Genomic DNA, 21504 nt, shown 5'->3' with positions numbered 1-21504 from the left:
CAAAATGAACACATCTGACCTAAACACAGTAGATGTTTAAAAAAAATAACATCTGTCTGTATCTGTGTATGGGTGGGTGTATGTGAGTGCAGGTATCCGAGAAGATGAGAGGACATTGAATCCCCTGGAGCTAGTGTTAGATGTGTGTAGAGTTACATCACCAACATCAGTGCTGGAAAAGAACAGAACATGTGTCCACTGAGAGAGCAGTATGTGCTTTTAACCTCTGAGCTCTCTCTCTCTCTCTCTCTCTCTAGCCACATAGACTGAAATGGTTTTTTTTCTTTTTTTTTCTTTTTTTTTTCTTTTTCTTTCTTTTCTTTCTTTCCCCCCCCCCCCCATTTTTTGGATTTGGTTTTTTTCGAGACAGGGTTTCTCTGTATAGCCCTGGCTGACCTGGAACTCACTCTGTAGCTCAGGCTGGTCTTGAACTCTGCCTTCCAGAGTGCTGGGATTACAGGTATGTGCCACTACTGCTTGGCAGAAATGTTTTTTTTCTTAACCCTCCCTACACAACACAATATAGCAACCATATTATTTTATATAAATAGTATTAAAAAATTGAAGTGTATGTGTATTTATGCATGTTGGTAGGTGAAAATACTTCGCTTCTTGTTGATTTTTGGAGACATGACATCACTGTATATCTTTTGTGAATTATTTTATTTTTACTTTATGCATATGACTGTTTTGGCTGCATGTATGGCTCTGTACAATGAGCTATGGTGCTCATAGTGGTCAGAAGAGGTCATCAGATCCCCTGGAACTGGAGTTATAAATGGTTGTGAGTTGCCTTGTGGGTACTGGGAATAGAACCTGCTTCCTCTGGAAGAGCAGTCAGTGTTCTTAACCACTGAACCATCTCTCCAGCCCCCTCAATGTATATCTTAAGCTGGTGTAATACTCACTGTGAAGTCCAGGATGACTGTGAACTCTCAGACATCCTCCTGCTTCACCCCCCTGAGTGTGAACTAGAACATTCAGCTTATTCCGCTTAAGAAACTTGATAGCCCCTTGGTTGATGGGTCAGCCCCTCGGAGTCCTGGGGCGTCTGGGTGGCTGAAGTCATTGTTCTTCCCATGGAGCTGTAAACTCCTTCAGCTCCTCCAGACCACCCTCCAGCTACTCCATTGGGGACCCCAATCCCAGTCCAATAGTTGGTTGCTAGCTTCTGCCTCTGTATTTGTAAGGCTCTGTCAGGGCCCCTCTGGAGACAGCCATGGCATGCTCCTTTTGGTACATGCTTCTCATCGTAGTGTCGGGGTTTGGTGACTGTTTATAGGATGAATCCCCAGGTAGGGCAGTCTTTGGGTGGCCTTTACTTCAGTCTCTGTTCCACACATTGTCTCCCTTATTATTCCTGTGAGTATTTTGTTCCCTTTCTCAGAGGAATCAAAGCACCCTCACTTCAGTCCTCCTTCTTCTTGAGTTTCCTGTGCTGGGTGAATTGTAACGTGTTTATTTTGAGCTTTTGGACTAGCATCCGCTTATTAGTGAGTGCATACCATGTGTGTTCTTTTGTGACTGGGTTACCTCGCTCAGGATGACACTTTCTAGTTCCATCCATTTGCCTAAGAATTTCATGAATTCATTGTTTTTAATAGCTGAATAGTACTCCATTGTGTATATATACCACAGTATCTGTATCCATTCCTCTGTTGAAGGACATCTGGGTTCTTTCCAGCTTCTGGCTATTATAAATAAGGCTGCTATGAACATAGTGGCGCATGTGTCCTTATTACATGTAGGAGCATCTTCTGGGTATATGCCCAGGAGTGGTATAGCTGGGCCTGCAGGTAGTACTATGGCTAATTTTCTGAGGAACCACCAGACTACCCAAGGATGTTTGCATTCCTGGGAAGCCTGGGGTGTAGTTCTTCACAGCTTCCTCACAGACAGTTGCCCCAGCCTTCACTCCCTCCACTGAGTTTATTTTTATTTTTTTAAAGGTTTATTTATTTTATATATATGATGAGTACAGTGTAGCTGTCTTCAGACACCAGAAGAGGGCATCAATCCCATCACAGATGGTTGTGAGCCACCATGTAGTTGCTGGGAATTGAACTCAGGACCTCTGGAAGAGCAGTCAGTGCTCTTAACCTCTGGGCCATCTCTCCAGCCCAGAATTTTCCATGCATGTGTGAGGGTCCTGTGGATATAAAGCTAGGTTCTCCTGCTTCAGCATCAAGCGTTTAGTGACTGTGCCATCTCCCCAGCTCATGAACACAACTTTTAACAATAATAACTACCTTAATAACTAATCTCTAAATTAACTTAATCTTTTTTCTTTCCTTCAGGTTATTTCGATTTACTTTTTCTTAGTCCACTTTCCTTCTCTAGAGTTTGAGATGCGTTCATCATGGGCCACTCTGGCCATCACTAGGAATATGACAAAGCTTGTACACAGGGAGCAGGGCTCTGTCCAGACTGCAGAGGGCACATGCTGCTGACTGCTCACTGGGCCTGAGTCTGGCTTTGTTGACTGGCTTGAAAGGTTTCAGCTTTTAGTGGAGGCACTGAGTGCATTGTGTATATTTTATTCTGTGTAAGTGCATCTCCAGGAAGACAAGAGAGTCAATAGTCATTATCAAAATTAATTCTACATAATATTAAAATGGCAGGACCCAAATGGCTGTCTTCAGCAGGCATGGTAGCACACACCTGTAATGCTAGCACTTTGCAGAAAGAGGCAGAGGCACAAGAGAGCCATCCACAGTAAAGATAAGGCCAGCCCCAGCTACGTGGGGCCTTTTATTAACTAAAAACCAAAAACTAAAGCAAAAGTCAAAGAAAGAGCAACCGTGCCAATGTAAACTGAAATAAATTGGAATTGCTCAAAAAGTCATTGAATCAACAATCTTTTTTTTAAAGTTTATATCTATGTGTGTGTGCCTGAATGTATTGCATTATAAAGCCTGTGAAGGTCAGAAAAGACATTGGATCCCCAAGAACTAGAGCCACAAACAGTTGTGAGCTACCATGTAGATACTAGGAGCCCTCTACAAGAGTAAGTGTTGGGGCTGGAGGGATGGCTCAGCAGTTAAGAGCACTGACTGCTCTTCCAGAGGTCCTGAGTTCAATTCCCAGCAACCACATGGTGGCTCACAACCATCTGTAACTGGGATCTGATGCCCTCTTCTGGTGTGTCTTCTTCAGACAGTGTACTCATATGCATTAAACAAACAAACAAACAAGAAACTGTAGGGAAGAAGAAGGAGGAGGGGGAGAAAGAAGAAAGAAGAAGAGGTACTCTTAAACACGGAGTCTCCCTCCATTCCTAAATCAATAATCTTGGAAACAACACTGAGACATCCGTGCAGAAAGCATCATACAGAAATAAAATGGAGAAGAGTCTATGCAAACAAAAGCTGGAGACTTGGGGGTCCAAGTGGCCCAGGGCATGTGACGAAGAAAGTTAGATAGAATGGTGGAGAAACCAAAAGATGCTGCTGGTTGTAGAAAGAAGTATTCCCAATCCATCAAATCAAGCTGAAGGAAAAACCTGTAAAAGCCCACATCCAGACACATGTGAGGACGCTGCAGGACTTTTAAGAAAAAAAAAGTCACAAACACTAGTGAGCACAGTCAAACGCTAGTGAGCACAGTCAAGAACAAAGGTACAAGAGCCTGGTGTGGTACAGTGACCCTATAACCCCAGCACACAGCACACAGCGGCCCTACAGCCCCAGCACACAGTGGGAGCAGGAGAGGGTACGGACAGTTATCAGCTTGAGCTACACAGCAAGTCTGAGGCAACCTGGGTGACCTGGGCAAGAACAGGAATTAGCAGCAGCAGCAGCAGCAGCAGCAGGAGGTTTTAGAGATGCGGTCTGTCATATCAGCACTCGGGGGGGTGGGGAGGGGCGGGCAGAAGTGGAAGGATCATAGTTTCATGGAAGCTTGAACTACGTGAGATCCTGTCTCAAATAAAAATCCAAATAAAAGTCAGAAGTATAATAGTTAAAATTCTGATTTGCACTAACGGTGTGCTGGTTAGTTTTATGTCAACTTGACACAATTTACAGTCATTGGAGAGAAGGAAGCCTCAACTGAGGAAAAGCCTCCACAAAATCAGGCTGCAGCCAAGCACATAGTGCATTTTCTTAATTAGCGATTGATGGGGAGGGCCCTGTGCATTGTGGGTGGGGCCATCCCTGGACTGTACTTCTGGGTTCTATAAGAACAAGCCAGTAAGCAGCACCCCTCCATGGCCTCCGCATCAGCTCCTGCCTCCAGGGTCCTGCCCTGCCTGAGTTCCTGTCCTGACTCCCTTCAGTGACAAACAGTGCTATGGGAGCTCAAGCCACATAAACCCTTTCCTCCCCAGGTTGTTTTGGTCATGGTATTTCATCACAGAGACAGAGACAGAGATAGAGACCATAAGTGAAGACAAATAAGTATCAGAAGAAAATGAAAAAACACCTCAAGTAGCCAGAGAAGCAGAAATTTATAATCAGCTGAATTAATTTTCAGGAATGAGAAAGAATCTTTTGGATATCTATATAGCTAGGTGTTAGGAGTATGCAGGAGCTGAGGTAGGGGGATTGCTGTGAGTTTGAGGCCAACTGGAGCTACAGGGTGAGTTATTAGGACAGCCAAGGCTGCAAAAGAAGACTATGTCTTTGAAAGAAGGAAGGAAAGAAAGAAGAAAAGAAAGAAAGAAAGAAAGAAAGAAAGAAAGAAAGAAAGAAAGAAAGAAAGACAGAAAGAAAGACAGACAGACAGAAAGAAAGAAAGAAAGAAAGAAAGAAAGAAAGAAAGAAAGAAAGAAAGAAAGAAAGAAGGAAAGAGAGAAAAGAAGAAAGGAAGGAAGTAAGAACGAGAAAAAAATCAAGAAAGATTAGCACTTATTGCCTATAAAAAACATGCATTAAACAGAAGCTTCTAAAGTTTGAAGTTTTAAGAATAGATTTATAACAAATAAATAAGGTAAAAGAGAAGAAAATTCATTGTGTATATCATATATTAGTATCTAAAAATTAAGATCAAGAATTTAAATTAAAATGTGATTTTAGCAGTTGTTTGGGATTTATTCATTTGTGTATGTTTTTAGACAGACCCACATTTAGTAGAATACTATTTGGGGCACTAGAGAGAGGGCTCGGAGTTAGGAGCACCTGCCGCTCCTGCAGGACACTCAGGCTTGGTTCCCAACACCCACTCTGGGAGTCTCACAAACCATCTGCACCCACATGCTCACACACACACACACACACACTAACTAGGGAGCGTGGGTATTAAAATCAATAAGTTCACTTGCAATCCTTTTCCTTCTGTTTCAGAATGAAGAAGAAGCGCGACGTCTCATCTGGGAGAAGAATCTGAAGTTTATAATGATTCACAATCTGGAATATTCTATGGGAATGCATACATACACCGTGGGCATGAACCATATGGGAGACATGGTAGGTAAACTGCAAGCAATCCTTATTCAGGAGTAGGCAAATGCTAGGCTGCAGCAGGGCACTGTCCTCAGGGATCTGCGGAGCTCTGGCCCAGCCAGAGAGGCCAGCGAGGAGCAGCTCTCCAAGGGGAATCTGAAGGAAGGCAGGTTGCTGGGCCTCCTCCACAGTCACCTGGAGCTGCGTCAGCGGGGAGGGGGTGTGTGTGGGGTGGGGTGGGAGTGGGGGTGGTGTAGCGAAGCGGCTGCTTACGCTCAAGAACCCAGCTGGTTGGGCCAGGTCGAGGTCCAGATGAAATCAGGAGAAAATACTCTGGGGTGTTACCACCCGATCTGACAGGCTCTCACAGACGATCTTTGGGGAAATGGCTCATGCATTTTGTTTCTCTTGGATAGGGCTTTATAAACATTTTGAGGTGGGTTGGGATCTAAAGGCAAATGCTTTCTATTGGCTTGGTCTGAGACGTTAGGGATGCCTCATTTGCATGTAGAAGGTCTTAAGGTGTTGTCCCTACATGACTGATTGTCACAATTACTTACAATGGGGTGTCATGGTCACATGTTCCAGGACAGGAACCTGGTCAGGGGTAGATTTAAACACCTACCATTCTCAATTATGAGATTGCCAGGGTTCCTGAATCAGCTCGGCCTTACCAGGTTTTCTGTCTGGAGGCACAGTCCACTGCCCCACAGGCAAGTATAAGTTTTGTGTCATCAAAAGTAATCTGAAGGAACACTAGGATGTCAACAACAAAAACCAAGGAAACTGTGTAGCCACGGCTGGAATACGGGTCAGGGGCAGAGTGCTCATCTCCCGTGGATGCAGAGTCCTGGGCTCGATCCCCTGCACCACCTCCACCTTGAACCAAGAGAGGCTCACAAAGCTAAACCGCAATAGTACTTAAGGACCTAAGAATCAGAGACAAAGTCCTTGTTTAGAAAAAGGAAAGGAGCCTGGGGAGATGGCGCAAAGACTGATAACAGCTCTCGCAGAGGTCCTGAGCTCCATTCGGAGTAGCTCACAGCTGTCTGGAACTGTAGTCCCATGGGGTCCTCTGCTGGTACGCAGATATAAATGCAGACAAAACACCAATATGAAAAATAAAAAAATATTTTAAAAAAGGAAAAGAAAGGAAAGATGTGGGTCTAGTGCGATGGTCACCAAGCCTGAGGCCTGAGTCTGACCCACTCCGCCTTCTCTGCCTCATGGGATGCAAGAACGGACTTCCTCAAAGTATCCGTTGACCATCATGTGTGCAGTGGTGTGAGCGTGCCCACGTGTTAAATAAATAAAGACAGTGAGAAATTCTTATTTAGCCCTGCTTTGGCCAATTTCTTAAACATAAAACAAAAACCAAAACAAACCCTCCTCTTTCCTCTCTCCTCCCTTCTCCCCTCCCCCTCCTTTCCTCTCCCCTCCCTCTCCCCTCCCTTCACCTCTCCCCTCCTCCTCCCTTCATCTCCCCTCCCTCTCCCCTTCCCTCTCCACTCCCTCTCCCCTCCCCTTCTCCTTCCTCTCTCCTCCCCTCCCCTTTTCCCTCTCCTCCCTTCTCCTCCCCTCCCCTCTCTCCCTCCCGCTCCTTGCCTCCTCCCCTCTCTCCTCCCCCTCCTTGCCTCTCCCCTCCCTCTCCCCTTCCTGTCTCCTCTCCTCTCCCCTCCCCCTCCTCTCCTCTCCCCTCCCCCTCCTTTCCTCTCCCTTCCCTCTCCCCCTCCCCTCTCCCCTCTCCCTCCTCTTCTCCCCCTCCTCTCCCCTCCCCTCTGCTCCTCTCTCCTCTCCCCTCCCCTCCCCTCTGCTCCCCTCTGCTCCCCTTTCCCCTCTCCTCTCCTCTCCTCTCTCCTCTCCTCCCTTCTCCTTTTCCCCCTCCTCTCTCCCCCTCCCCTCTCCTCCCCTCTCCCCTCCTCCCCTCTCCCCTCTCCTCTCCCCTCTCCCCTCTCCCTTCTTCTCTCTCCCCTCCCCTCCCCTCTCCCTCTCCCCTCTCCCCTCTCCCTATCTGACACAGCCTCACACACCCTGGCTGGGATGGTCCATGTAACAGAAAATGTCCTTTTTCTCCTACCTCCACCTCAGAACTCTAGGGATCACAGGTCTGCCCATCATATCTTCTTTTCAGGAAGTTAAACTTATAAAATAGTATTGTCCTCATATTTTAAAATGCATTTTAGGAAGCACTTTTTAAGTCTTTATGGTAAGTGACAATATTTGCCTAAGTGTTCATTGGCACGTGGATACGGCCCGTCTCCTTTCTCACTGGGAGCGCGTGGGAGCTTGGTGCCGTCGTCTCTCTTTCATATGTGTTGCTAGAGAGGTCGATTCACACTGACCGGTCTCTGCCAGTTGCGTCCCTGCCCTCCTCGTTGTTTTTTGGGTTCTGGTCTACACAACCAAAAATGTATAACGCAGCCAAACTTAAGAATCACATTACTTTAAAAATAAAGATAAAAATCCAGGTGTGGGGAAATGGCCCAGGCTTGCTGAGCAGGTGTGTGGAGACAAGGATATCCTGGCAGCGTGCTGGACCAAACTGACACAGAGAGTCCATACACACACACACACACACACACACACACACACACACACACACTTACACGTGCACATACACAGAGGAAAGAAATAAAAAAAATAAGGAAAAATAAGGAAAAAATAATTCTAGTGAGTTTGGAAAAGGAACACCCTTGGAAACCAATTTCTACTTAAATGTAACAGTACCTTTTGCAGTTCTCTGAGGGAAAGCAGATTGACTGCTTTACACACGGCTTTGTCAGATTCTGCCTTTCTTTCAATCAAAAGTCTGCAACTTCTAGTTTTTACTGTGTTCTGTTTCATTCCCTTTGTTTAAACTATGTTGCTAATGAAAAATGCAAGATTAAAGAGACACACAGAGCTCACCTCAATCAGCACCCACACTTACCTCAGTCAGCACCCACAGTCACCTCAGACAGCTCCCAGTCACCTTAGTTAGCACTCACAGTCACCTCAGCACCCACAGTCACCTCAGTCAGCACCCACAGTCACCTCAGACAGCTCCCACAGACAGACAGTTTACCTCCTAGTCAAGTTATAATTACATGGGTACAACTACCACTCATTTTTCTTAGTTTTAAAATATATTCACGTTTATAATTCTTAGGAAGAGAGAAAGAAAAAAAAAAAAGAAAGGTAGAAAGATAGATGGGGCCAACCAGTAAAATAGCTCACCAGATAAAGGCACTTGCTGGGGAAGTCTGACAACCTGGGTTCAATCCTGGGACCCAGATGGTAGAAGGAGAGAACTGATGCCTTCAAGTTGTTCCCTGACTTCTGCATGGGAGCCATGGTATGCCAGCTGCCACAAACACATACACAAGGAAGGGAGGGAAGGAAGGAAGGAAGGAAAGAAGGAAGGAAGGAAGGGAGGGAGGGAGGGAGGGAGGGAGGGAGGGAGGGAGGGAGGAAGGAAGGAAGGAAGGAAAAATTAAAATTAAAGGCTCTAAGTGAGCCATGATATTTCCTTGCTTTCTAGACCACTGAAGAAGTCTTGTATCAGATGGGCTCTCTGAGAATTCCCAGCAAGTCTAGGAGAACTGGCACTTTCAAGTCAAGCTCTAATCAGACATTGCCTGACTTTGTGGACTGGCGAGAGAAGGGCTGCGTCACTGATGTGAAATACCAGGTGAGTGTCACGGGGCAGCCCCTGCCCGCTGGCTGAGCGCTGCTCTCTTCCTGCCACGCACGCTGCACACTACTGTCCTGTTGTCACTTCCTGGCTGCTTTGTATTCCATCTTCCCAACTACATCCTAAGGGTTTAGTTGTTTGTTTTTATTTAGTTTTACTTATGACCATCCCAGGCTGGCCTCAAACTCACAATGTAACCAAACTAAGTTCCCTCCATATTTTAGATCTTAGCCTCTCATCAAATATGTGAGTTGCATACTTAGCCTGCATAATTCTCTCTCTCTCTCTCTCTCTCTCTCTCTCTCTCTCTCTCTCTCTCTCTCTCCAGGGTTTCTCTGTGTGGCCTGGAATAATTCACTCTGTAGACCAGGCTGGCCAGATCTAAGATCTGCCTCGCAGGTGTTGGGATTAAGGCACGTGCCGCAGCGATGCTGGCTGAGAGCACTTGCTGTTCTTCCTCCAGAAGACAACTGCGTGTGACTCCAGCTTCAGGGGGTCCAACACCCGCTCTGGCCACTGCGGGTACCTGCACGTGCATGCACACATACATACACATACACAAATAATAATGAAACAAATCTTTCTTTTTAATGAATCTATGATAAGAATTCTAAAATTGGTTGCCCTATGGTTAAAATATTTTTGCATCTGGCATCATTTTGAGACAGCAACACTGGAGTTTGTGGATGCTTGTCACAGATGTCAGTGAGCAGAAATGGGAATTAAATCTTTTTAAAAACTTTTAGATTTATTTATTTATTATTTATTTATTTATTTTTGGTTTTTTCGAGACAGGGTTTCTCTGTGTAGCCCTGGCTGTCCTGGAACTCACTCTGTAGACCAGTCTGGCCTCGAACTCAGAAATCCACCTGTCTCTGCCTCCCAGAGTGCTGGAATTACAAGCATGCGCCACCACGCCCGGCTTATTTATTACTTATTTATTTATTTGCATCCATGTGTTTTGGCTGTGTGTGTGTGTGTGTGTGTGTGTGTGTGTGTCTGTTAGCTTGCACCACAGGCAAGCAATGCCTGCAGAGGTCAGAAGAGGACATCAGATCCCTAGAACTGAGGTCACAGAAGGTTGTGAGCCACTGAGTGGATACTGGGCACCAAAACGTGGTCCTCTGCAAGAGGACTCTGAGCCATCTCTCTGGTCACAGGAAAGGGATCTTTAAGCTGCATTTTATCTGTGAGGTGGTGACTGGAGAAGACACGGGATGAACATTCTAGAAATCTGCCTTACCTCTCACCTCTAGGCAAGCAGGCTTCATGAGGAGTGGAGATCAAAGACGTTAATCACTGACAAGCCAAGTGGTGTGCCTTGCCTATGACACTTGGTATAAGCCTCCTGAGCACATCTCCTCTTTGCCTCTCCGGTAGCTGGTTTGCCTGTTTTCCAGGCCACTGGGCCTTTCAGTCCTCGTGCAGTGTCTCCTGGGATATCTAGCACTGACTCTGAACAGCAAACCATGCTCAGTGTGTCCTGGCTGCGCTGGCTGCAGTCGGTCTGCTCAGGTGCCTTTCTTTGACATGAGGTGCAATGTGCCTTAGAACACAGCATATGAAAGTGCCCTCTCCACTCCCGTCTGGCTCAACGGGCCTGAGTTATTCTATCTCTCAAAAATCGCTTTCCTATTGAATGGAAAGAAAGAAAGACAGAAAGTAAAGACAGAAGGAAGGAAAGAAAGAAAGAGAGGAAGGAAGGAAGAAAAGGAAAAAAGAAAAAGGAAAGAACATGACTATTTCTCAGGATGGAAGGAGGGAAGGTTTATTGTAGATAAAAGGGAGAGCACGGCCACGGCAAGGACATCTGGGAGAGCCCAGAGTACACATGACCATGAACCGTGCCCATGGGCGGAGAGGGGACAGGCAAGGAGGAGAGAGCCAGGACAGGAAAGGACTGGGGACACGGGCCAGGTAATCAAAATGACTGGATTATACAGGGGAGGAAGGGCAACTGGGGAAGGCAGGCCCAGTGCTCGGCTGGGGAAGTTTAGGGCAGGGGCAGGGTGTGTGAGCCCTGAGGGATGCTGGGAGAACCTGGTGGCCAGGTCCGCTCTGGTGTGTCAAATAGACACCTCAGCTGTTTTGAGTCCTAACTAAGCTTCTGGCATCTGTCTTCCTTTTAGGGGAAGGTGATTGGGACTTTGTGTATGTTCGGTGTGCACTATCAGTGAATTCAAAATGCCCGCTATGGCCTGGCGCTCTCCCGACCAGGGCAGGTCCTTGCCGGGAGAATGTCTGCTTTCCAATAATCTAAGAGAAGGAGCCCTCAGTGAGGATGGTAGCTCTTCCTGGCAGAGCAGAAGCTGTCTTCTGCCCTGCGGAAGCCATACTGATTCCAGACGGATTCTTCTCTGTTTCAGGGTTCTTGTGGGGCCTGCTGGGCTTTCAGTGCCGTGGGGGCCCTTGAAGGGCAGCTGAAGCTGAAAACGGGGAAGCTGGTGTCCCTCAGTGCTCAGAACCTGGTGGATTGTGCGAGCGAAGAGAAGTACCGGAATAAAGGCTGCGGGGGCGGCTTCATGACCCAAGCTTTCCAGTACATCATCGACAACGGAGGCATCGATTCCGAAGCTTCCTATCCCTACAAAGGCCATGGTGCGTCCCGCTTGTCCCTGGTGACTGCGCTCCTCCCCAGTGCATACGCTGGCACCACCAAAGCACTGTGCCACAGCTCCAGCTTGCCCAGGACTTGGGTGATAAACCCAGGCCACCATGTCCAGCTGAGTCAGGGTTTACAAACAGAAAAACCCAGAACAAAAGAAGAAAGACAGGTGGTGACAGAGGGACGGGGGGAGGGGGGGACAGAGGGACAGAGGGAGGGGATCATAGTCACAGTCGGTTGAAAGGGTGAAGTGTTGGGGCGAGGGGCTGAAGGGACGGAGGTGGGGGAGATATCATAACTGAAATCCAGGAAGTTGAAGTAGACGTTATGGTTGTTTTTTTTGTAGGATGAAAAGTGTCACTATGACTCAAAAAATCGAGCTGCCACATGTTCAAGGTACATCGAGCTCCCCTTCGGCGACGAGGATGCGCTGAAAGAAGCAGTGGCCACTAAAGGGCCTGTCTCTGTGGCCATCGACGCCGGCCATTCCTCCTTCTTCCTCTACAAAAGTGGTAAAACTGAGGCGCCAGCCTCTCGTTTGCTATCCTTACTGTAGACTGAACTTCCGGTCCCTTGTTCTAAACGGTGAATCCTGCTGGTTAAGACTTATTAGTGTTACTACATTAAGTTCCTTGTGTATCTATCCCTTTTCTTTTTTCTTTCTTTTTTCTTTCTTTCTTTCTTTTCTTTCTTTTTTTTTTTTTTTAATTTTTTTGGTTTTTCGAGACAGGGTTTCTCTGTAAAGGCTTCGAACTCAGAAATCCTCCGCCTCCCAAGCGTTGGGATTAAAGGCATGCACGGTCACTGCCTGATTTTCTGTCTCTTTTCATCCACACAGTAACCCTAATTTACACACAAATCCTCCATGGAAAAATTAATCTGCCTGGGGCTTGGAGAGGTGACTCGGTGGTTAAGAGCACTTGCAGTTGCAAAGGATACAGGTTTGATTCCAGCTCGCACACAGATGGAGGCTCACCACCTCCTCCGGCACCAGGCAGGCTTGTGGTGCAAATCCAGGCAAAACACTACCACACATAAAATAATAAAGATAAATCTAAAACCAAAATTAAAGAAAACAAAGTTAACCTGCCTAAGTCACTCAGTCCGAAGTGGTGGAGCGAGGGTTAAAAGCATGGGATTGAAAACCATGTTACCGGCTACATAACCCATAGAAGATTATGTGTGTGCCGTGGTCCTGTCTGTAATCCTAGCATTCCGGAGGCGGAGGCAGAGGTGGGGGTGTGGCCAGCGGATGGGAAAGTTGATGTCTGCCTAGGTTACTCAATCAAAAGCCAAAACAAAACAAACAAGGAAAAGGAGTCAGGTTTGCTGTTTTCTTTAATCCACAAAGAGTGCATTATATAAATTAAAAATCAAGAAGCAATTCCACTTCCAACTGTGGGGACAGCTAACAATAGATTTATCCAGAGAGCAGAAGAGCGCTTAGAGAGACGCGAAGCAATGCGCACACAGAGGTAAAAGCCTTAGCTTTAGCCTGTTTACAGAATGAAGAGTCAAATATCAGTAAGATTCTTCACAGACCTAGGCCGACTAATCCTAAAGGGTGCGTGAAACCACGAAAACCCTCAATAGCCAGAGCCATTTTAACAAAATGAGCAAAGCAGGAGGCAACCCACTATCTAACTTGAGAGTGCATTCCTGAGCTACAGCAGCCAAATAGCATGGTATCAGCAGGAAAGCAGACCAACAAAGCAGAAGGGCCTGAATCAAGAACACAGCCAGGGTGTGTTCAGAGAGGTGGCTCAGCGGTTGAGAGCACCGACTGCTCTTCCAGAAGTCCTGAGTTCAATTCCCAGCAACTACATGGTGGCTCACAACCAACTGTACTGGGATCCGATGCCCTCTTCTGGTGTGTCTGAAGACAGCTACAGTGTGCTCATAACCAGGCCTGTTGGCACATGTTTGTAATTATAGTACTTGGGAGGCAGAGGCAGGAGGATTATACCTCAAGTTTGAAGCCAGCCTGGCTGTCCCTATTAGGTTAAAAGATAGACCAAAGACAATTTGGGAAGGAATTTTATTTGGTGGACAGTTTACAGTCCATCATCAAGGGAAGCCAATCAGGAACTGAGGCTGAAACCATGGAGGAATGTTTGCTGGCTTGCTCCATCTGCTTTCTTATCCCCTCTCCCACCCCCCCACCACCTACCCCAGGGTGGCACCCTCTCCCACATCAATCATTAATCAAGAAAGTGCCCCGCAGGCCAATCTGATAGAGGTATCTTCTCAATGATCTAGCTTGTGCCAAGTGAACAAAAAGCCCACCAGTGAGCAGATAGTGAGTGAGTTTCAGACCAGCCAGGGCTGCACAGCAAGACCATGTCTCAAACAAACACGAAGATAAAAGAGAACTAACTGCCGGTGACACAGGAACTTTTGTACGCTGATTGTAAGAATATCAATTAGTATAGCCTTTAAGGGAAATGGTATCGAAATTCTCCCAAAAGAGTAAAAAATAGACCAACCATTTGACCCAGCAACTTTACTAACAGGAATATATGCCAAAGAAATTAATATTCTTAAAAGACATCTCTTGAGTTCACTGCAGAATAATTTCACACAATCAGCTTCTGAGTGGATAAAGAAAAGGTGGCGTGTATACGACAAGGAGCACTATCTGGCTATAAACAAAAAAAATGCAGGAGTAGGGGTGTGGCTCGGGTAGTAAAGTATCTGCCCGCCACACACGAAGCCCTGGGTTCAATCCCCAGCACATGCATACAGAGCGTGGTAGCACAAACCTGTCATCTCAACTCTTGGGAAGTGGAGGCAGGAGGATCAGAAGCTCAAGGTCATCTGTGACAACAAATCAAGTCTGGGGCCGGCCTGTGGGGGGGAGCGGGGGTGGGAGGGGGGTGGGAGTGTATGTGAGACTCTGGCCTGTGAAGACATAAGGGAGGGCACGTCATACTTCTTTAAGGTTGACATGTAAAACTGTACATGCATGCCATCATATGAAACTCAGTAACATGGTCCCCCAGGGCCCACTAAAGGAAGAACTCTGAATTATGTACAGCAGATAGCTACAATATGCACTTAGGAGCATTTAATTTAGAGAAGGCTCAGAGTGGACACAACAATTTATGAATTTATACAAAGAAATGCAACCAAGTGCACACAACTTAAGAGAATTTAGAAGACGTGGTGAATAGATATAATAAATGTCTGTGGGATGGATCTATGGGTCAATCTCGAACTGACAGAGTATCAATGTCAAACATTTACAATGTCTAAGTCACCTTGTTATGTTTAATTATCCTGCAGCGCTTGTCTCTTTCTGTCTGTGTTTTATTCTCAGGTGTCTACGACGACCCCTCCTGTACCGAGGATGTGAATCACGGTGTTCTCGTGGTTGGCTATGGGACTCTGGATGGGAAGGACTACTGGCTTGTGAAAAACAGGTAATACCTTGTTAGCACATGAGTGTTGGCCTTATTCTCAGGACCGGAGGGCACATCAGCAAATATACTCTTGCTGTTAGGATGCTGGTCACCATAGCAACAAGGATGCACACTTGTAGCTTCTTACAAAGCCCGGTGGGAAATTACTCACCGTCCCACCAGGGTAGTTTGGATGAGAATGGCCCTCATTGGCTCATGAATTTGAAGGCTTTGTCATCAGGGAGTGGCACTTATTGAGGAGGATTACAATGATTAGGAGAGGCGGCTTTAAGGTTTCAGAAAGCCAGGCCAAGGCTAGTCCCTGTGGTCCCCCTCCCCCGCCCCCACCTTTCCCAGTCACTTGCAGATCAGGATGCAGCTCTCAGCTGTGGCTCCGGCTGGCCCTGTGCTGCCTGCCTCGCTGATAATGGACTGACAGGCTGAAGCTGTAAGCCAGCCCCATGAAATGTTCTCCTTTATAAGAGCTGCTGTGATTATGGTGCTCTTCACAGCAATAGGACAGTGACTAAGACACCCATCTTCATCTTTGTTTTCATGATTTGGCTTCTATAATAACTTTCTTACTATTTTATTTTTTTATCTCATGTCATTGATGTTTTGAGACAGGGTCTTGCTCTGACCCCTAGCTGGCCCAGAACTCACTATGCGTCCCAGGCTGGCTTTGAACTTACAGCCATCTTTTGTCTCTGCCTCCCAAGTGTTGGAATTACAGATGCACACTGACATTTCCCGCTCAGCTTTTCTCACCGTTCCTTGCCTGCTCCTTTTATGCTCTGTAGAACACTCATGGCGGTGAGTTTCATTTGGCAGTGTTAGGGCGGAAGCCCAGGGCCGGCTCGTGCTCCTTACACTTTTCCTCTGGACCACACCCCCAGTCCTTTCAGTGCCCCCGTCATCGTCGCCCCTGTGAGAGCTCTGTTCCTATAGCTAGACCCAGAATGCTGGTGCTCCCTCCTGCCCCAGGGACCCAAATGATTACTTCTGGCTTTCTCTACATCATCCTAATTGTGATTTTACCATAACCTGTAAGATGGAGGCCTTCAAATCTCTTCCACTACCGGTAGCATTGGCCCACAACTTCACACTTACCTGGTCTTAGTCACTCTGACAATTTACTTTCTCCAAACTCAGTATGGCCAAAGAATTCAGTTCTCTCTCCACCACCATACTGTTCCCTCCAGAATTTTCTATATCAGTAAATCATATCACATAACATTGTTACCCAACAGATAGTATGGTACTGGGGGCTCAATCTACTATACCAGCCTCCTGGACCTTTCTGGGTACAATTAAGTTACAAGTCAAGCAGCATTTCCATCAGAAGCTGTCTTGGAGTCTGCCTCTTTTCTACGTCTGCTGACTATTTCAGACAGCTCTTGCCTAGACCTTTACTTGAACCTGAGAACCGATGTTCTTTACTCTTTATATTTTATTTATTTGTTTTATTTCTGTGTATGTGAAAGTGCATGGTGTGTGGGAGGTACGTATGGGGTGGGTGTGGTGGGTTGGGTATGAGTGTATATATCTGGATTTTGGAGATTGGACCCAGGTCACCAGGCCTCCTGACAAGTGCTTTTACCCACTGTCTTAGTTACTTCTGGGTTGCTGTGATAAATCACCATGACCAAGACACCTTGTAGAAGAAAGGGTTTATTTGGAGCTTACATTTCCTGAGGGATAAGAGCCCATCACCATCACAGCAGGAAGCAGGCACAGCCCCAGGAACAGCCCAGAGCTCACATCTTGAACTGCATGCAAGCAGCAAGGAGAGCAAACTCACAATAGTGTGCATCTTTAAACTCTCGAACCAGTCCTCATGATACAGCTCCTCCAGCAAGGCCACGCCTCCCAAGCCTGCCCAAACTGGGCCATCAGCTGGGGTCAGAGTAGTCAGATTCCAGAGAACATGGGCGAGAGGAGCGGCTCCTTCAAACCGACACACTGGCCGGCCCATCTTGCCAGCTCCATTCTTTGTAGTCTTGAATCCATCTTCCGTGCTGCTGCCTTGCTTGGGTATCAGTCAGTGTGAAGATCCCAGGAAAGGAGCCAAGTGGTCTGTCTTTCGGTCTGCCTTGCTAGATTCCTGGCATTTGATGTACAGTTTTTACTTTATTTAGAGTAAATTATAACACAATTATACAGTTACGGACTCCATACATACGGTGTTGTCAGAAATAGCTATTTTCCCTTTTATTTGGTTAATCATTCTTTCAAAAGTAGCTCAGAAGTCTGGTGGCACATTCTTATGATACCAGAACCCAGGCAGTAGAGGCGGGCAGAGCAGGTGTCTGAAGTCATCCTTTACTTCAGACCCAGTGCTAAGTTGGCCTGAGCTACATATGACCTGGGTTTATGCCCTCACTGGTAAAATAAAATATAGACTGAAAAAAAATGTAGACTGAAAAGGCCAACAAGATGGCTCGGTGGGAACGGCGCTTGTTGCCAGCCTTGCAGTCTGAGCTTAGTCTGAAGACCTGCACGGAGGAGACACAGCCAGGTCCTCTCAGTCGTTCCCTGACCTTCCCTCACACAGGCCTTCCCCATGTAGTAAGAAAAAGTAAACGTGCCACTGGAGAGATGGCTCAGTGGTTAAGAGCACTGGCTGTTCTTCTAGAGGCCCTGAGTTCAATTCCCAGCACCCACATGGTGGCTCACAACCATCTATTTGATTTGATCCTCTCTCTGGCATGCAGGACTATATGTCAATGACAGAACACTCATAAATAAATAACTAAATAACTTAATAAATTGTATTGTTAATAAAAAATTTTAACCAAAGCAGCATAGACATCATCTATTCCAGAGGGGGAAAAAATCTCTGAATGTTTGAGATAAGTAAAATGTCCTTTTATTTTATTTTAAGATTGGAACTTACTGTGTAGCCTAAGCTAGCCTAGAACTCACAGTGGTTGCTAGCCTCCGCCTTCTGAGTGCTGGGATTAAAGGCACCCATCACTTGTATGCCTAGAAGAGGGCATTGGCTCAGAACTGAAGTCACAGATGGTTCTGAGCCACCATGTGGGTGCTGGGGACTTACTTAAGCCATGTCCTCTGCAGCAGGAGTCAGTGCTCTTGACCACTGAGCCATCTCTCCAGCCACTGTGCTAGCAAACTATCCTAGAGACACTGAGCCACAGGATTTTGCATGTTGTGTATACATGGCCCATCTGTAGTTGTAATACTCCGTATGTGACTTTGTGATAGGCATGATCACAGTCTTTTTGCATCCTTAGCTCCGCTCTGGCACAGTGGGCCCTTAATAATCCACCGAACTGACCTTGGTACGATTCACGGGCAAAGTGAGTGCAGCTTTTAGAGAGAGAAGGGAACGAAGCCCCGCAGAGAAGGCTCAGCAGGGAAGAGCCGCTGTGCTCTTCCAGGACCTCTGTGAGCACACTCATGTGAGCACACTCTGTGAGCACACTCATGTGAGCACACTCTGTGAGCACACTCTGTGAGCACACTCGTGTGAGCACACTCTGTGAGCACACTCGTGTGAGCACACTCTTGTGAGCACATTCTGTGAGCACACTCGTGTGAGCACACTCATGTGAGCACACTCTGTGAGCACACTCATGTGAGCACACTCATGTGAGCACACTCTGTGAGCACACTCATGTGAGCACACTCGTGTGAGCACACTGTGAGCACACTCATGTGAGCACACTCTGTGAGCACACTCATGTGAGCACACTCATGTGAGCACACTCTGTGAGCACACTCATGTGAGCACACTCATGTGAGCACACTCTGTGAGCACACTCATGTGAGCACACTCATGTGAGCACACTGTGAGCACACTCATGTGAGCACACTCATGTGAGCACACTCTGTGAGCACACTCATGTGAGCACACTCATGTGAGCACACTCTGTGAGCACACTCATGTGAGCACACTGTGAGCACACTCATGTGAGCACACTCTGTGAGCACACTCATGTGAGCACACTCATGTGAGCACACTCTGTGAGCACACTCTGTGAGCACACTCATGTGAGCACACTCTGTGAGCACACTCATGTGCATGCACTTACACAGGCACACACAATTAGACTTCTTTTGAAAAATATTTTTAAAGGTTTATTTTATTTTATTTTTAAAGATTTATTTATGTAAGTACACTGTAGCTGTCTTCAGACACTCCAGAAGAGGGGCGTCTGATCTCTTTATGGATGGTTGTGAGCCACCATGTGGTTGCTGGGATTTGAACTCAGGACCTTTGGAAGAGCAGTCGGTACTCTTAACCAGTGAGCCATCTCTCCAGCCCCTATTTTATTTTTAATTATGTGTATTGTGTAAATATGTGCACAAGAGTGCAGGGGAGCAGCCGGGCAGTGGTGGCACATGCCTTTAATCCCAGCACTTGGGAGGCAGAGGCAGGCAGATTTCTGAGTTCGAGGCCAACCTGGTCTACAGAGTGAGTTCCAGGACAGCCAGGGCTACACAGAGAAACTCTGTCTCGAAAAAAACAAAACAAAACAAAAAACAAAACAAGAGTGCAAGGGAGCAAGGGAGCTAGAGGTGTCAAATCCCAGAGCCTGATTGCGGGTGCTGGCAAGCCTCCTAACATGGATGCTAGAACTCAAACTTGGGACCCTCGGAAGAACAGTATGTGATCTTAATGCCTGAGCTGTCAAAACGACGAAAGTTCGTGGCTTCTGGTTCTTGAGGCTAGAAGGCAGAGATGAACATGCTACTTTGGGGGATTATGGGGAGGAAGCTCTATAGATATGGATCTGAGAAAGTCACACTCGTAGGAGCAGAATGGCATGGTAGATGCTAGCAGGTAGGACACGGGCAGAGGAGACCTGAATGGGTGTCCAGATGGTCAGCTCTAAGACAGTTCTGGAGTTCTCTTACGTGATGGCCATGTCTTATTTATTGCTTCTATTCCTTCCCCTCAGAATGTGTGACACACACATGCACTATATGCACTTTGATATATATGATAATTTCATTTTGTTGTTGTATTGTTTTGTTTTAAAACAGGGTTTCTCTGTGTAGCCCTGGCTGTCCTGGAACTCACTCTGTAGACCATACTGGCTTCCAACTCAGAAATCCACCTGTCTCTGCCTCCCAAGTGCTAGGATTAAAGACACGTGCCACCACTGCTGGCATGATAATTTCTAAATAAATACATTTTAGTTAAAGTAAAATAAAATGGCTAACAGCCAGCTTCAGGGGGCTCCCACAGCCTCTTCTGGCTGCCACAGGCACTGCACACACATGATGAACAGACACATGTGCAGGCAGAAAACCCACACATATAAAATAAAAACAAATCTTAAAAAAATGTTTTTGCCAGGTGGTGGCGTTGAGCACCTTTAATTCCAACACTATGGAGGCAGAGGCAAGTGGATCTCTGTGAGATCAAGACCAGCCTGGTCTACAGAGTGAGCTCTAGGACAGCCAGGGCTATACAGAGAAACCCTGTCTCAAAAATATGATGATGATGATGATGATGATGATGATGATGATGATGATGATGAGATATTGGTGTGTAGGCTGGTGGTGGTAAGAGACCAGTGTTGTGCATTTCTGGCCTTGGACAGTGGAGGCAGGAGGGTCAGGAGTTCAAGACCAGCCTTTAGTATATAGCAATTTCAAGACCAACCAGGCCACCTCCCCTCCTCTCCCCTTCCCCCTCCCTCCCCCCCCCTCTCTCTCACACACACACACACACACACACAATGAAAAGACAGAAAGACAGAAGGAAAGAGCTAAGCCCCGCCCCCAGCTTCCAAGGCTTGCAGCCCTGGCTTTCGTTTCTTGGCTGTAGGAACCGCACTCTCCCTTGCCCTCAGTTCCCACATGGCCTCTGTGTGTGGGGTGTCACTGTGCTGACTTCAGTCCTACTGGACTAAGGCTGACCTAACGACTTCATCTTAATCTAGTTAATGACATCTATAGTGCCCCTACTTAAAGGCCTATTTCTGAGGTCCTGGGAGTAGAATTCCAGTGTGAACGGTGGACAGGCCACAGTCCAACCTGAACACCCAGCTTCCTGGAAACGCACGCTCTGTAAGTCAAGGTAGATGGATGCCTTCAGGTTCCTTGTGAGGAACTAGCAGATGGCAGTGATGGAGGCTCTGTGGGGAAAGTGGCTGAGGAAACTCCCAACACTGATTTACTCTCGAGCCGTCGCGGCAGTGATCTCCTTGGTGTGACATGTGCGGCATGTGTTAATCTTCTGGTGTTGTTCATTGGGCTTTTTGTTTTGTTGTTGTTGTTTTCAAGACAGGGTTTCTCTGTGTAGCCCTGGCTGTCCTGGAACTCACTCTGTAGACCAGGCTGGCCTCGAACTCAGAAATCCACCTGCCTCTGCCTCCCAGAGTGCTGGGATTACAGGCGTGCGCCACCACCGCCCGGCTTGCATTGGGCTTTTTGTTTTGTTTAGGTTTTTCCCTCACACACCTGTTTTTT

The 21504-nt window shown here is 46.9% G+C and overlaps 1 protein-coding gene across 1 annotated transcript in view; it reads left to right on the top strand.

Moving 5' to 3' along the window:
- The window catches only part of Ctss (cathepsin S), a 30648-nt gene that overhangs the window by 6731 nt on the left and 2413 nt on the right, over nucleotides 1-21504 (top strand). Inside the window, exons 3-8 of the mRNA XM_052179772.1 lie at nucleotides 5283-5405; nucleotides 8902-9051; nucleotides 11421-11646; nucleotides 11887-11891; nucleotides 12006-12171; nucleotides 14979-15081. Of these exons, the coding sequence (XP_052035732.1) occupies nucleotides 5283-5405; nucleotides 8902-9051; nucleotides 11421-11646; nucleotides 11887-11891; nucleotides 12006-12171; nucleotides 14979-15081 (773 nt within the window). The remainder of the gene's footprint in view (nucleotides 1-5282; nucleotides 5406-8901; nucleotides 9052-11420; nucleotides 11647-11886; nucleotides 11892-12005; nucleotides 12172-14978; nucleotides 15082-21504) is intronic.

This window comes from Apodemus sylvaticus, chromosome 4, assembly GCF_947179515.1.
Source record: "Apodemus sylvaticus chromosome 4, mApoSyl1.1, whole genome shotgun sequence".
Lineage (NCBI taxonomy): Eukaryota > Metazoa > Chordata > Mammalia > Rodentia > Muridae > Apodemus > Apodemus sylvaticus.
The sequence above is the reverse complement of the archived record's forward strand: the minus strand, read 5'-3'. Positions and strand labels throughout refer to the sequence as shown.